At 45.1% G+C, this 16,767-nt stretch overlaps 1 protein-coding gene across 2 annotated transcripts in view; it reads left to right on the top strand.

Moving 5' to 3' along the window:
* Positions 1-16,767, top strand: part of NTN3 (netrin 3) — a 112,527-nt gene that overhangs the window by 72,798 nt on the left and 22,962 nt on the right. For both annotated transcript variants that reach the window (XM_083473676.1, XM_083473675.1), the window contains 2 exons: positions 9,484-9,633; positions 11,603-11,656. In XM_083473676.1, the coding sequence (XP_083329802.1) occupies positions 9,484-9,633; positions 11,603-11,656 (204 nt within the window). The remainder of the gene's footprint in view (positions 1-9,483; positions 9,634-11,602; positions 11,657-16,767) is intronic.

Below are 16,767 nucleotides of genomic sequence, written 5' to 3'. Positions count from 1 at the left end.
GAGTGTCAGAAGTTGCTGTCTTTTTGAAATGCCTTTGTACAGGGATGTGGGTTGCAAAATTTCCTGCAACAAAATAATATTCCAGAGAATTTTCCACTACCCGCTTTTTCCATGGAAATTTTTCAACATCTAAAAATATATTTGTTCACAAAAACAAATTCGTAACATAATATATGGATCCTAGTGTACTATCAGACAATTTGAGCAGTTTCAAAGATGTAATTAATTCTTTTCAGGCTACTATCTGTAAAGAGAGTGTGTGAGATTTCTGTGTATGTGTGTGTTTTCCTTGCCCCTTCTCCCTTGAAACTTAAACTATGTATGGAGAGTACATGCTATTAGATTGTCATGTCTTAAAAGTTATTTACAAGTATTCCAATAAAAGTAATTTCCAAGTAAAGCTTTGAAACATAAGATTTTACACCACATTAATTATATTTAATTGAATTTTTAATTCCAAATGAAAAAGTTCAACTACTTTTGACGATTGGAAAAATATTTGAGATATTTATATAGCATATAAAATTAACATGCTAGCTTTAAGGCACCAAGAAAATTCCTGATTTGTTTTTTTTCCTCCAGAGAACCCACATCAGTGCATTGAATACAGTTGGCTTTCAGGGGGCTGGTTGACTCATGACAGCATTACAGTTCATACCAAGGGCTGGTGTCAGAACCCTTGGGGAGCTGCTGTCCCAAACACTCTGGCAGAGCCCACCAATGCCAACACCTGTTCTGGCACTCTGGCCTGCCTGTTCACCTGGCCCAGTGGAGGCTGGTGCACATTGAGACTAGTAGGGTGGAAGACAGGGAGACCAGCAGTAGGTGGCGCTAGAGGCAATGAGAGCCAGAGCTAGCTAACTCTTGTTTTGTCCTCACCCTCTTCCTTGCTGAATTCCATAAGGGCACCAATGAGACCAAGGAAGAGGAAGTTGGCAGGCAGCTCCACCCACTCTCTGGACTGGTTGTAAGTCGGAAGGAAGGCAAGTGGTGGCACACTGGGGTTGGTGGGGCCGTCTCCCATTTCCCAGAATGATAAAACTAAAGCAACAGTCTAACTCAGCTGCTTAAAACCACCACTCAGCAAGGTGACTCACAAGATAAAATAACCGCTAAAATGTGATCGCCTCTCCCTGCTCCTCCCAAACACATATTTTAAGGTTCCATCTATGGATGGGGAAGGATGGTAAATTGCAGAAGTATTACAAATAATTATTGCAGTTCACAGCAATGTCCTAAACTCCCATGGTTCTAGGCGCATTTTGCGACAGGGCATTTCATTAGCACGAGCAGTTTTTGAACTCCAGGCACAGTACTGCGCCTAAGATTTCAGATTAAAACTGCAGAGTGGAGGGAAGGAGGACATTTTTCTGCCTCCACACTTCCAGCTGCTCTGTAAAGACTGGAGAAGAGATCCTCTTAAGGACTAGACCATGTGAAAAATGAACATAATATTTTAACTGCAGTTCATTCATTTTCAGCTTTGTATTCTTGTTATTAAAAGTGCGCTTAGACATTCTGTTGTTGCACCCATAACCTAGGTTTAAGGTGCCATTTAGCTCCTAGCTTTCATATATCAGTTTCTAACATTGGTTAACAGTGCAATCCCCATACAGGTCTACTCAGAAGTAAGTCCACCTGAGTTCAATAAGGATTGAAGCATAAGAGGAGGGAAAGGGAAAGTTTTGTATCAAATTGCCGGTCCTTAAGCCATTGTTATGATTTAGATCTAGATCTATTGCAGTCTAGTCACGTGGTGAATATTTCTCATGTTTCTACCCGCTGTTTATATTTGTTATAGTTCAATGTTCGGATTTCTGATATTTGTTTAAAGTAAATAAAAGTGATTAGGAAACCCAGTGCTAAAATGGGGGGGGGGTTGTCTTAAAATTAAAACTATCAGATAAAGCAGATAAGATCAGCACTAAACAGCAGGGGGAAACAATTGGCAATAAACTTGGTAAACCACCAGCAATAAAACCAACATGAAATGTCAACTCATCCATAGACCTTGGGGAAATTATTAATATTTAAAGAAGTGGGAGACAGGGAGAGAGAAAGGACCTCCCTCAGCAGTCCTAGGGCAGGGAGAAAGACTGAGAAGGAGGGAGAAAAGGGGTAGAACAGAGTGGGGGGGGGAGGAAGTGACAGAAGGATGGAAAGGGGCGTCTCCAACCACTTTTGGTCCTTCTGCCCATCACTGGCTGTGGCCCCACCTAGAATTGGGGTGCTGCCCCCAGACAGAAATGGCCCACTCCTGGTTTGTGGTTACCTTGTCAACCTTGTTGGTGTTATCATGCAGACTGACTGTTGGGACCTCTGAAGGGTGGGATTTTTGGTTTGGTGTTTTGTGACCCTGTTAAAGCTGCTCTACGAGGAAGAGAGCAGCCCAGCTCACTTCGAGAAGTGTTACGCGCAGCTTCCCAGCATCAAAGCATGTTGTGACTGAGGGAAGGCTCAACATCATCTGAGGACTCCGCCACCCGCTGCCATGTGTTATCACAGCTGAGCCCCTCAAATACCCTCATCAGAAACACGTCCGTTTCCAATCCTGGCTAGGATCTGATAAGGCCCATTGCATCTGTTCCCCATTAGGTGCTGTGTGCTTGCTTCTTGCTGAGTTGGAGAGGGCCTGTTGCGCTGGGACATGGCGCATTGGCAGGATCCCATCTGGTGAAAATTAGGGAAACGATAACATCTCTTTTGGGGGGGATGTGCACATATGTGTGTTTTTGTTTGGCATTGGAGTCATGTTTGACTGTTGCACTGATGGAAACCATGGTACTTCCCCCCCCCCATCTTTTAAGCAGGCCCTTGTCCAAGACTTGCTGATGGAACACTCATCACGCTTCGCTGCTTCTCTCCCTCCTTTCATCCAGCAAAAACTGATGCCAAAAGTAACGGTACCCTGGACTCAGGGCTGTGAATCTGCTAGCCATTTTATTCACTCTCAGGGAGGATCCTGAACACGTTTTGGGGCATAGCAAGGATCCCAGTAGCAGGGAGAGATGGAGCCCATCCTGCTCTCTTTGGCCTCGCCTCCTCCTGTGGCCAAAGGAGAAGGTCCCTGGCTTAACTTCGCTCACTTAAAAGAATAAGGAAGCAAGAGATCTCTGTCCGTGAACCTGAAGAGCAGCTAACACTCAGAGTAGACAGCACTGGGCAAGGTAGACAGACTGACCTAGCATAATGTCACCATAGTTGAATGAGCACATGTACCTGCTATGCATACCAAAGGTACAAGATAATAATAATATATTAATTTATTATTTATACCCCACCCATCTGGCTGAGTTTCCCTGGCCAGTCTGCATGGCTCCCAATCAAGTGTTAAAAACAATACAGCATTAAATATTAAAAACCTCCCTAAACAGGGCTGCCTTCAGATGTCTTTTAAAAATAGGATAGCTGTTTATTTCCTTGACATCTGATGGGAGCGCGTTCCACAGGCTGGGTGCCACTACCGAGAAGGCCCTCTGCCTGGTTCCCTGTAACCTCACTTCTTGCAACAAGGGAACCGCCAGAAGGCCCTCGGCGCTGGATCTCAGTGTCCGGGCTGAACGATGGGGGGTGGAGACGCTCCTTCAGGTATACAGGACCGGATTGAATCCCTGGCATCAAGAAGCAAGTGGCGTGGCAAGCTGGGCTATAATTAGAGCAGACATCCAACTTTGCAAATGACATTCATCTATTTGAAGGTGTACTCTATTTGAAGGGATGGCTTATCCAGGTCCAAGAAAAAGACTCAGATTCAGTGTTCTCAGACTGCCGGTGCACGGGCTGTTATGCTATAGCATAAGGGCTAGAATAACGTTTGTACGATATGATGCATTTTTTAAGTGATTCTAGCCACCCTAGCTAGAATCCTTGTCCTCGATGCACCCATTTTCTACTTAGGAGAAATTCTCGCATATCATGAGCTGTACCCTAGACTGCAAGAGGAAAGTTGGGTGAGAAAACCAACCAAGCCAAGCCATTACCTCCAAGGAGATAGCTTTATGTTTCTCTGCCCACCTCCTCTAAGCAGCCCCTTAACCGCCTGAACTTTAAGTGACCCAACCCACTCCCCAAACTGGGTAGAGTAGTATGACAATTACATGTGGGGTAAATAACAAGGCCCCAGACCAAAGTTTTCCAAAACAAAATATGCTTTTACTTAAGGCTTTGGTAAGGAAGTGTTTGAGAAAATTGTTTTAGAAACAAAGTAATTTTGTCCTTTGAGTAGTTACCCACAAGAGCAAATAAATAAACAGAGACAAACTCATCTAACTCTACCTTTTCAAGACTGCTTCCCTAATCATGCAAATACTTATAGTTTACACCCCTCACTTTAGAGTCGTGGTCCCTTCGTGGTCCTCTTCTGGTGCCTTCCTCCTGAAGTGCCCAACTGTGATCTCTACTATGTTTTAATGCTCTCTTAAGTGTTTCAGCCCTTTTTCTAATTCGTCAGGTTTCCCACTCTGCAACCTTCTGACCACCTATCTTAGTTTCTAGCTTAACATATTCAATATTTTCACCTACTCTCTTCCAACTTTTTCACCAGTCAGGAGAAGGGCACAGTATTGGGTACTTTTCTATTTCCCCTTCACTGCCAGGTTTCTAGAATGAACCTTTGAGCAAAACTTCCTGAGCAAAACATGCCTTCTTAAACACTTCACCTTCTTGTGCATATTAGACTTTCCTGTATGTTAGAGCCTTTAAAGGGGGGGGGGGGATTACAAGCCTAGTGTCACAACCAAAGAACCAACACAAAACTGATGAAATCCTTATTTCCTTCACATTAGCTTTCAGAAATGGTATCCTCTGACTGTCCACTCTGCCCCATCATCTTCCTACCGTCTTGTTCCACTTCTTGGGTAGAGCAGGCTCAAATTATAATAGCCACATACCTTTGGGCTTTGGCCACAGCTACCCTGCACTTCCATTCATCCCCTGCTGCTCCTCTCTGCTTCCCAGAGTCCAGTGGTCACTGTGTGTTCATCCATCAATGGCCCAGACAGAGGACATGCCTCCATCGCATTTTGACCTAATTTTGACCGTTCCGCTTTAAGAGCCCCTGGTGGTTGCAAACTGCAGATTATATATTTACAGGGCTGACAGAAATGTCCACCACAATTGCAGTGTAATAAATGTGGTCTTAATAATATTTCTCCATTTTATTAATCTGCAGTTACATGGTTAACATGAATCTTATTTAATGCACAATTTTTCATGGCGGGAAGAAGCCAAGGCTCTTGATTCCTTTCGGGCCAAGGACCGTCAAGATTGGTTAATTGGCCCCAGCGACTTGGTTGTGCAAACCACCCTCACTGTTTGCTTTTCTGACAATAAAAATGAGCAAAGCATTGTAAATAAATTTAGCCCCTTTCCCCCCCTGACATAAACCAGATCTCCTCCACTACATGTTTTTTCCAAATTTAAAGAATCCCCACTGGAAGCTACACTCTGTAGTTCTTTCTGGATTACCTCCCTCTCCCTCTCTGTCTCTCTCAAGGTTGCAATCCGTTACCTTTAATGAGCCTTAACACACTTTCCCTTCCACTCTGCCCTGTCACTTGCTCATGATCGGCAGACCGCTGAGAGCAGCGTGGAAATTCCTTCCAGTTTCCGTAGGAGACAGACTGTCCCCCTGATGCAGCTTACTTAGCCCTGGGGTGGCAGAAAGGAAAGTTGGCTGTTTCTGGGTGCCCAGAGCTTAATGCTGGAAGCCAGCTGTGTGTGCTGGTTTCAAACAGTCTGATCTCCAGGAGCTTAACCCAAGGAGCTGAGGCTCAGGCAGGGCAAAGTGTGAGTGTGAATAAATATAAACTAAAAATAATACAGAGGTACCTCGGGTTACATATGCTTCAGGTTACATACGCTTCAGGTTACAGACTCTGCTAACCCAGAAATAGTACCTCAGGTTAAGAACTTTACTTCAGGATGAGAACAGAAATCGTGCTCCAGCGGTGCAGCGGCAGCAGGAGGCCCCATTAGCTAAAGTGGTGCTTCAGGTTAAGAACAGTTTCAGGTTAAGAACCGACCTCCGGAACGAATTAAGTACTTAACCTGAGGTACCACTGTATTGGGGGGGGGGGTTAAGTGGGGGAGGAGGCAGGACATCTGAGGCCTTATATAAACGATATATTTAAAGCAGTATCCTACAACTCTAAACAGAGCCTTGGGTTTCCCCAATGAATCCTGGGAACTCTAGTTTGCTAAGGGTGGTGTGATCCCTATTCTCCTAACTGAGCAACATTTTCCAGAGTTCCCTGTTAAACCACTCTGTTTTAAGTGGTGTAATGCAGCTTTAAGTGTATGGTGCCCACTGCAAAAGACACAGGGGTCCCCCAATATGCCTCAAGCAGATGCCCAGGATTGCTGGGTGCTTGTGCCAGACCTCATCTTCGCACACCCTTGCCCCATGGCAGCAACCTCCTCACTTCCCAGTGATAGTGAAACAGGCTTGTACCAACGGTGATGCATGGCCGTGCCAACACACCCACATGTGATCAAACTGCCAGTGGCTTGCCAATACACTTGGGCAAATGTGGCAGTGCCCCACCAACTCCAGTGTGCTATCAGCCAACCCTCCCACCCACCTGCCTGCCTGACTGACCTACAACCCATCCCATAGTCTCAGTGCTGCCCCTTGTAGAACTCAGCAGAGAGAAAGGATGGCAACAAGTCTAGTATTAATTGGTTCCACCTGTCATTGGCTCTGGCGCCACCCACTGTTGGGCTCCCTGCCTTCCACCCCATAGGTCTCGATGGGCACCAAACATGGCTGCTATAAGTGCTGCCCAAAGTGGCAACATATAAGGAGAAGCTGCTTGCTCCTTGTTGCTGTTACCAACACGCTGGCTCCTGCTCCAGCCCACTTGCAAGTCCCACAGAAGTCCTCATTTGCACAAACAGGCTTCTATGTGCACTTGAGTGTTTCAACTCAGGGGGTGGCTGTTCTTCCCTCCCTCCTCAACCCCCCCCCCAACCGCCTGCTCCTGTTTGTTATTCATCAGTTTACTCTTTGCCATGTATTATCCATTATTCCCCTGCTTTCAAAGAGCGCAGAGTCAGATGTAAATTGTGTAACTGAAAACATATCACAGATAGGCTGCATGCAATCCTCCTGCAGGACTTGTCAAGCTTTTTGAAAACCAGCAAGGGAAGGGGAGTGGGGGAACCAAACATCAAGGTTGGTTTGCAACTGAAAGGGGAAGAGAAAGGAAGAAGAGTTTCCCATGGTTTGTATTGTGACATTATGGCAGATTTACATTCCCAAGGAACAGCTGTGTGTTGGTCTATAGTTAGGTGATTCCTTAAGGGCCAGCTTCTTCAAGAGACTCACAAGCGACAGTGAAGTTTAACAGACAAAAAAAATAGCCTGAGCAGACCGGAAGACCCATTGAAGACAATGGGAATCATGTTAGCATAGCGTAGCTTAGTGCCAGTGTAAGTTCCAGTGGATTGCTGGTCACCTATCTGAAATGCAAGGAGTTTGGAATAGGGGCCAGTCTCCCCCAGACCTCACTATGTTCTCCTTTGGGGGGACTTACCCTGGCCTCAGTTCAGCCAGCTGCAGATGAACTGGGATGAGTGACATAAGCTGGCTTAGCACAGGCTCAGCTGGAGATCTGCCTTTTGCAAACTCTGCTCATCCCAACAGAACTCGGGTTTGGATTACCCGTTAAGTCTGACTTGGGTGATTTGTACCCAAGTTTGTTTATGGCTTGCTACCAAGTTTTGCTGATGCTCTTGAATGCTTAGAAGTTAAAAAGTTGTCTCTGCCTCCCTCCCCCAAGTCAACAGGACTGAAATAGGACAGCTATCTCATAAACAACTAGAGGTTATGTCCATAGGGCATGATTAGTACCCAAGCTGGAACTTCTAAGCTTTCAAGAAGGACCATTTGTTCCTCCTTGGCCAACCTCCCTTCTCCAAACCCAAGCCTTATACTATGGCTCCACCTTTGTGCATCTATCATTTTAGTCTATGCAGACTTCTTCAGCTTGAAGCACTCCAGATGGTGTTGACCTCCAGCCCCAGCCAAACATGGCCAATAGTCAGAGACATGGATGTAGCCAAGGAGGGCGGGGGCAGCTGCTTCCCCCTAGATCAGAGGTCAGCAATGTGCGGCCCATGAGCCAGATGCAGCCCATGAAGACCGTTTTACTGGCCCACGAGCCGCCCACTCAGTGAATTCCCCACGTGCTGCGCTAAACCAGTGTGGCGCAGGGACTCGCTGAGTGGTGCTGGAAATGGCATCTGCGCAGGCACGATTTTAGCCATTGGGCATGCGCAGAAGCGATTTTCAGTGCTGCGGACATGTGCAGACACGATTTCCCGGCATCGCGCTGCACCAGTCCAGCCCACGTACGATCTCCATGGGAGTGATCTGGCCCATGGCTGGTAAACCTTGCCGACACCTGCCCTAGATCAAGTAAAACAATAGTAATACTTAACTAACTGACCAATCACGTCGGCTCTGCCCCCTCAACAAAACTCCTAGCTACGCCCATGGGCTGAGATGATGGGAGTTCTAGCCTGACCACTTCTGGAGAGTGCCATGTTGGCTACTCCTGGGCAAAGGATCCTTCTTAAATAATTCTGAGCTCCCGCATTAAACTGTGTTCAGAAAAGACAGAAACAAAACTTTATGAAGTTAATATACTCAACATTATTAAAGGCATCCATAAAATGCAGCATTAAACTCTGATAAATGCAAATGTTGCAAATTACTGTGTGTGACTAAAACTGGGTCACAAAAACACAAGTTTGCAGAACTCCTTGGGGGATGAGTTGAGTATTAAGCCGAATTATGTGTGATAGTGCAATTATATAGGAAAAGAAAGAGAGAGAAAAGAGAAAGCTTTTGGAGAAAGAGGGTACAGAGTTGGAGCTTGCTAATAAATTTAACTGTATTTTGCAGGATTAGAGCAGCTTCCTTTATTACAAAAAAACTATTGTCTCCCATTTGGTTCTGCAGTCTATTCAGTGCCATGGTAATAATTTAGTATTTTGCATTTGATCCATAAATAGATATTTAGCCCTTGCATTGTATTCATGTTTAGGACTGAGCTGAAAGTGAGGACGGGGAATGATTTTTGCAAACAATTTGAAAGATACGTCTCCTTTTAGCGATTTTTTCAGGGATTGTTTATTCAGGAAGCCCTGTTATCAACTGGAATAGGCTCTGTCTGTCCTCAGATGATGGGCTATGTGGTGTTATGTGAGATCCCTGATGGGCTGGGATCATAACTCTTGCCCTGTAGCATATAACTGCCCTGTTGTGCCACGGCAGTTTGAGCTAGGTCTGGAGAATCTGGAAGAGTTTTCGCTCATTGTTACATGTGTTTTGAATTGCCATTTTGTCCATGCATAGTTCTGCTTCCCCTGGCATGTCGTATTATGAAATGTATTTGTGTGTTTGCAACTTGCAACTTTTAACCTTTTCTCCGCTTTCTCTCTGCTCACCTCCTCTCCTCCCCCCCCCCACCTTTTTAGCCTGCGACTGCCACCCTGTTGGCGCAGCTGGAAAAACTTGCAACCAGACCACTGGACAATGCCCATGCAAAGATGGCGTGACCGGGTTGACCTGCAACCGCTGTGCCAAAGGTTACCAACAGAGCCGGTCACCAGTGGCACCATGCATCAGTGAGTACCGCCAAACTTCTCGTGCTTTGTTGTCATGGGCTTCTCTGATGGCAATGACAGCTTCTGCAGCTCGGACGATGATGACAAATTAATCAATTGGATGCCTGTCCCACACATGGCATCAAACACATTGGTGATAAAACAATGCAATTAAAAAGAAAGTGAAAATAAAATGTAAAAGTTAAAAACGTTTTAAGAGCATTAAAAAAAATTAAAAGGATGATAAATTATCATTGCCATTATTTATTCCGTTTATGAATCACATTCCATCGGTTATGCCGATGTGATTTACAATGTAATAGTATGTATATAAAAAAAGTTACATCTATAAAACAGTTGAACTGGTTGCCTAATATATGGTTTAAAGCAACAGGGCATATATAAAATCAGTTAAAATCCAAGACAGATACCAACTGGGGGAAAGTTTTAGAATGCTTGTTGAAGGAAAGACTTTAGCAGGTGTTGAAAAAACAATAGAAAGTGTCTGTATAATGGGAGGAAGCATGAGAAGGCAGGTGTTGCAATGCTTAAAGCCTGATTCCAACATTGTGTGGCATGAGCCTTCTGATAGGGTAGATTCTGCAGGATGCCCTCTCCTGCAGAATGAAGTGATTGGCTGGGTATGTAAGGGATGAGGTGATCTTTTAGGTAGCCAAGTCCCAAGCTCTGTATCACTGTGTAGTTTGCACACCAATACAGTCGTAACTTTCGTTTTCAAACAGCTTAGTTTTTGAATGTTTTGTTTCCTGAACGCCGCAAACCCAGAAGTGACTGTTCTGATTTGCGAACTATTTTTGGAAGCTGAACATCCAATGGGGCTTCCACGGCTTCCTGCAGCCAATCAGAAGCCATTTGGTTTTTGAACGTTTTGGAAGTCAAACGGACCTTCGCAACGGATTCTGTTCGACTTCTAAGGTACCACTGTACCAGCAACTTGAACATAGCCTGTTAGCTAATTGGCAGCCAATGAATCCCAGAAAATGTAATAGAGACTGACAGGTTGTTACTGAAGATAAGCATTCAACCAGAAAGTGACATTTTAGAGCTATTTATTTCAGATGTTTATAGCCCACCTTTCTTCTATCATGGAACTCAAGGTGGCATACATTTATTTTATTATAATTTATATTTAATGCCCGCTCTGCAATGAATGTTTCCAATCCCCGAGCAAGGAACAAAGTAATAAAAATAAACAGTGAAAAGCAATCTACTAAAATTACAAAATCATATAAACACGTCCAATAAACAACTCCATCGTAAGGTAAACAAGCAACACTCCAGCAACACTCCAGCAACAAAAATTAATATTTCCAATTGAACCAAATACCTAGGAAAAACAAATGAAACATTCAAACATATAGAAACAGCTAAACAACCAGTGATCTTAACAACCGTATCTGACCACAAAGAGTGGGGTGCTCTTTGTGTGAGAGGCAGAGAGGCCCCCACTCTATGCCAACAGACTCTCACTTTGTTCACCCCCACCCTCCAAACCACCCAGACTCTCACTCTGAGGGGCCTAATGGCTACCCACAAGCATCTACAACAAGAAACTCCCACCCCAACCCACAGTAGCAACAAAGCAAAAAAGGTCCTCAGACAGCCTTCTATCTCAGCACTGACCAGACCTACATCTGCTTAGCTTCAACAAGGTGGTATCATCATCTGCCTTTTGGCTTGCTTTTTGTTTTCAGCATCCTCCTTGCACGGGTCGGGTTCCGTTCATCCTGAGGTTTGGTGTCTGCCTTGGGGACTGTGCGGCTCCTAGACATACAGGAGAAATTTGGATCAGCTCACAGCTAATGTGCAAATTTGTAAACTGAAACATAGCTACCCTTCAAGAGCCACACTCCTCTAAATTCTGCACATGTAGTTCTCAAACCTGTCTGCTGGAAGTGGGAAGGGACGGTGGCCAGGCGAGCACACACATGCTCAAGCCAACTAAGAAATTTCACCTTTTCTTTTCCAGAGATTCCTGCCATCAACCCCACCTCTGTGGTCACTAGCACAGAAGAACCAGCAGGTGAGTGTTTATTCTGTTGAAACGCAAAAATGGGAAGACTGCCCTGGCTTTGTAAACTTTTTATTTTTGCCTAACTTTAGGGGGTGCTTCAAAAAAAAAAAAATGCTTGCATGAATGTCTGCCCAGATTTTGGAGATTTCAACAACCTGGATTTGTTTCTGAAGTGGAACTGATGCACCCAGAGCTCTTCCATTGTTTTCTCTCTCCAAATGTATGCCCAGAACTTCCAAAGCTTTCAGTTATGGAACGTAGGAAGCTACCTGCTTTATACAGAGTCAGACACATTGGTCCATCTAGCTCAGCATTGCCTACACTGACTGGCAGCAGCTCTCCCAGATTTCAGACGGTACATTCCCATCCCCAGGTTGAGATGCTGGGGATTGAGCCTGAGACCTTCTGCATGCAAGGCAGATGATCTTCCCTGCAACTACAGCCATTCACTTCATCTGTTCCTTTGCTCCCTTTGTATCTTTCCATCACCGCCTCCACGTAAACTATGTATTTATTGCATTTTTAGACACTATTGAACTAGATGGAACAATGGTCAGACTCAGCATAGGGCCACTTCCTGTGTCGGTCAGGCTGGCTGGGGCTAAAGGGAGTTGGAGACCAAAAGTATCTGGAGAGCCAGAGGCTCTGTGTCCCTTTCTCAGGTTGTCAGCTGGAATTTTGATGCCAAAACTGCTCCTAGCCTCAGAGTTTGCTCGAGGGCAAAAGTGACCAGGTTTCCACCAGCTAAATTGCAGGCCGTAGGTGCAAATGTGGTTCTAAATCCACTGCCTCCTGTTGTCCATCATCCCCATTTCTTCTTCCCAGGCACAAGAGATTCCTCTTCTTTGTTCTTGGCTGTCACATTAGTTACCTGTGGGAAAATATTTCTGTCTCAAAATTCTGCTGCTACTAGGGATGGCTGGATCCTCGTTTCTCTGTTCTGTGCCTCAAAGTTTCCAAGTTAAATTTTATGCTGTTTGGCTCCTATCAGGCAGATTGCTGCAAACTATACATTTGCGAAAACACAGCATGCATTTTTCTATGCTATTTTCACTAATGCAATCATTATTATGATTATTATTATTAAGGCGTGCTTTACCTTACTATGTGCATTTTTGTGCCCGTTAATCGAACGGAGAACTGCACTGCAAAAATTTCAGAGAAGGGTGAATTTCATAGGATAGCTATGCTTCAGTTTGCATATTGTTTTCAGAAAGTGTGAATTAGGTCGATTGGCTTTCACATGTGAACTGAATCAGACATCTCCCCCACCCCCACTCCCCAGCCACAGAGCAGAATGATGCGCCATGGGGGCCTCTTTGTCTGGGACTTTGGACATACTGTAATCAGACCTGTGCGTAGAAACTGCAGGTGGAGGGTGCAGCTGGAACAATGTGGTGGGTGAGACGCGGTGAGAAGCGGGGTCGCAGAGCTCCAAAAAACCTGCAGTCCTTCTGAATTAGGCCACCTTCTCATGCCCCATTTGTCCAATCTGGGCACACGTACAGCCCCGCATCCTACCTAGAACAACAACAGCAGCCAAACAAACCAAAACCACCACTTGCGTTAAGCAGTCTCTCCTTATCCTCCACCCCTTCTCTCCAACACAATTGCTCTTTTGTGCTAGGAATTCAGTGGGAATGTTCTTTCGCTTTGCCCCATTATATGGACTTCTTGCTGAATCACTTGCGAAAACTTTCCCTTTGCCATTCTCTTCTGCTCTTCCTGCCTGCCCCTCCCAGCTTGATACAAGGGTAGGGAGTTTGTCGTCCCCCCTGAACAGAAATGTCAGAGAATTCCAATGAAAATGGCCACGGGGGCAGAAATTGCTAATGTCTGTGTATTCATCCTATGTCCAGAAAGCAAATTGATCCGGTTGTGGTTGCTTTCAGTCTGCAAATGATATGTAATTGACTACATCCCCCCCCCCCAATTATCATTGCTAATGCAATGATGGAATAAAATCTGGGGAATAAAATCATGGCAACTCCCTACTTTCCTCCAAAACGAAACTCCTCTCTCCTCCCCCCCCCCCCCACTTTTTGGCTGTTAGGCCTCTTAATTAGGCACATCAAAGAAGGCACACTTCAGGAAAGGGGGTGGAGGTGTGGACCGAGTTTCTGTATATCTTCATTCCAAGATACATTTGGGAAGGAAAGATTCAGATTTTGTTTAAAATATATTGAGGGCTCTTATGAAAAGTTTTAGTTGGAAAAATATAAAAGGAACTTGATGAAAAACCTCGGCTCTTTATTTTTACTTTTCAGCAGAGGAAGTCTGCTTAAGTGGTCCATAGAATTATCTGTGGTTTTCTTTTTATAAACGCCTGCTTCTAGTTCAAATATGTGCAGAGTATGTTGCTGCTTCCCAGAATACACTTTGAAGAGCCATATTCCGGGTCCACCCTGGGAGAACCTGGGTACTTGGGACAGGAAAACCAAGGCAGGGGCGGGGGGCTGCTTCTTGAAGAAATTTTAAGCAAGGTCCCTTTCAGAAGAGGCACTGAGTGCCCACTCTCCTGAGATATGCAGTAGCTGAGTTAGCACTGCATTCCTAACCATGTCTACGCAAAAGTAATACCTATTGGATCCAAGGGGGCTTACTCGCAAGTAAGTGGGTTGCAGCCTCACTCTGTGCTCGGAAGGTGTGTGTATGTGTGTTGTCATTTGTTTATTTTTAGAAAGGTATAGAAACCACTTAATCACAAAACTATCTAAGCAGTGTACTTAATAAGATGGTTGATATCAGAGGTGCAGAGGTTAGATTGCTGGAGAACAGGGGTCAAATCCCCACTCAGCCATGAAAATCATTGGGTAGATTTGGGCCAGTCACTCAGTTTTAGCCTAACTCACATCACAGGGTTGATGTGAGAAAAAAGTGGGGAGGAGGACAACTATGTATATACCATCTTGAGGTCCTTGGAGGAGGCAGCAGAGTTGAATCCTAGAACTGTAGAGTTGAAAGGGACCCTAAGGCTGGTCATCTAGGCCAAGCCCCCAAGACCATTGCCTTGCCTCTGCTGTGCTGAATTAGTGCCAAAACATCTAATACGAACAGAATCCCAAGAGTGTGATACTCATTTCCCAAAGATGGAGGTGGAATTTCTCTAGGTGACTTGGGGGAGCCTCTTTGATGCTGAGTTTCATCATCATATTTGGGCCCTTTCTTTGAGGGCTGAGATCACCTAGATATTAAGGCTGAACCGTTTCCACTTCCGTGCCCGTCTTCCTCAGGCTCAAACTGGGAATTGTTTATTTATTTACCAAGCATTTGCAGTATCTGACAAACCAGAATACAAGTGTTGACAATAAAATCCATATCATTTTTTTAAAAAATCCAGCCAAAGACACAATCCTTTAAAAGTCTGTTTGTAAACTTGGCTCTGCAAGATTTCCATATGCTGCTGATTCATATTCATATTTAGAGCTAATAATTATAAATAAAAATACAGGGTTGTATCCTGAGCTATATACAGAAATGAAAAGGGAAATGAAAGAACCTAAGTTAGGCCTGTCGGTTAGTTGCAACAGGTCTACTCTGAGGCAGATTAATATTGGCTATAACCCACAGTATTTTAAGCGGGACATCCGGGAATTACAGAAGCCAGCCCTGCTTCTGATTAGAACCTGGAATGTCCAGTTTTTTGCTCTGGCGCTAGTCAGCTGGCTCACACCAGATCGCAGGACGCAATCGTTTTTTGGTTTTGCGCAAATCAGCTGGCTTCCTTCTGATGTGGGATTGACTGTTGGCAACTACTGTAGGAACTGTAGCCCTGGAAGAGGAATAGGGGGTCTCCTAAGAACTCTCAGCGCCCTTAACAAATTAATTAATTTCAAGGTGATATCATAGTACTTTAGAGTGTGGTGTGAATGTGACCTAAATCTGGAGAGAGAGTGACTGGAACAACTAACAACAAAATGACAAGCAAGAGCTGTCTGAACTTAGGATCTTTCTTTCTCTCTCTCTCTCTCTCTCTCTCAACATGAAGAGAGGGGGAGGAAGAAAGCTGTTGCTTGGGCTGGTCTATGTGGAGTGGGGGGCTAGTAAAGGGAGTGGGAGGGGGAGAGTTGAACACCTGAAAGGCAAGGGGACTGAAACAAATAGAGCACTGTTACCAGACACCTCAAAGAATCTGACACACCTGCTGTATGTTTAGAAAGCCTTTAGAGATGAAATAACTGGCGTTTTGTTTTGTTTTTTTGGTTTTTAATAAGGGGAAAGGGCTGCACGGATGAAGAGGAATGATCTGGGCTCCCAACACCAACACCACCCACCTTGGCTTCTATTCAGGCTCAGGCCCCATCTGACTATAAATGTTTATGGCTGAAAATGGAAGCTGCACGTCTAGTTCCTGCTCTGTAAATGTCAAGTTACAGGCCAGGGCTGGCAACTGTGCCCTCTCCAGATGTTTTGGACTGCCCCAGTCAGCATGGCCAATGGATGGTGGAGTTGTAGTCCCCCACATTAAGAGTGAGGCACCATAGCGTCTGTCCCTCAATTAGAGAAAAGGGAAGTCCTTCTCCCCAGTGGAAAATTGTGAAAAGAACATCATTTTCCCACCGGCAATGCTGGGGTTAGGAACATAGGAATCTGCCTTATAACAAGTCAGGTTATTGGTCCACCTAGCTCTGTATTGTCTATACTGACTGGCAGCAGCCCTCCAAGGATTCTGGCAGGGGTCTCTCCCAGCCATACCTAGAGATGCTAGAGATTGAACCTTGGACTTTCTGAAGGCAAGGCAGATGCTCTGCCACTGAGCTATGGGTCTTCATAGCTTATGCAGTCCCTGTCTCCTCCCTGGTGTGGAAGAATGCTCCCCTGAGGAGTTGGGGGGTGTCTATGCTGCCTGCCCCAGGCAATGCTTCTAGGCCCTTTGTGGGAGGCAGTGGCAGGGTCACTTTGATCAGTAGTGAGCAGTGTGTACAGAGGAATAATCCTTTGTAAACTCTAGCACATAGGGCACACAGAAGATTGTACACCTTTCACAGTGAGCAGAGGGATGTTCATGCCTAACCACTGTCTTCCATAGGAACCTCTTCTGTCGGGTCACCACCTGTTTCCCCCATCAGATGTTAAGCAGGTTGAGAGCCAGGACATGACCTTTTGTGTGGTGGCTCTGC

This window comes from Podarcis liolepis (genome assembly GCF_965112155.1).
Source record: "Podarcis liolepis genome assembly, chromosome: 14".
Classification (NCBI taxonomy): Eukaryota; Metazoa; Chordata; class Lepidosauria; order Squamata; family Lacertidae; genus Podarcis; species Podarcis liolepis.
Note: the sequence above shows the minus strand (reverse complement) of the source record. Positions and strands in the feature narration are given on the sequence as shown.